The 249-nt window shown below is 49.0% G+C and overlaps 1 protein-coding gene across 1 annotated transcript in view; it reads left to right on the top strand.

Annotated features, from left to right (window-relative positions):
• Positions 1 to 10: 10 nt before the first annotated feature.
• Positions 11 to 249, top strand: part of LOC104278071 (ephrin type-A receptor 4) — a gene marked incomplete at both ends in the record, with an annotated part of 47,020 nt that continues 46,781 nt past the window's right edge. Inside the window, 2 exons of the mRNA XM_009874924.1 lie at positions 11 to 26; positions 120 to 214. Of these exons, the coding sequence (XP_009873226.1) occupies positions 11 to 26; positions 120 to 214 (111 nt within the window). The remainder of the gene's footprint in view (positions 27 to 119; positions 215 to 249) is intronic.

Genomic DNA, 249 nt, shown 5'->3' on the forward strand with positions numbered 1-249 from the left:
GGGCGTGTGGAAACCCTCGAATAAACGTTTTGATTTTAATTCCCCCCTCTGGGATTTAATCTGCTCCCTCTATACTTTTGTTTTTAATTTTTTTTTCTTCTTTTTTCTCTCCCTTGCAGTTACCCTGCTGGACTCCCGGTCGGTTCAGGGGGAGCTGGGCTGGATAGCAAGCCCCCTGGAAGGAGGGGGAAGTTGGAAATCAAGGGCAAAAGGGGTGATGAGGAACTCTCAGGGAGTCCTAATGGCTCC

This window comes from Apaloderma vittatum, unplaced genomic scaffold, assembly GCF_000703405.1.
Source record: "Apaloderma vittatum isolate BGI_N311 unplaced genomic scaffold, ASM70340v1 scaffold34508, whole genome shotgun sequence".
Lineage (NCBI taxonomy): Eukaryota > Metazoa > Chordata > Aves > Trogoniformes > Trogonidae > Apaloderma > Apaloderma vittatum.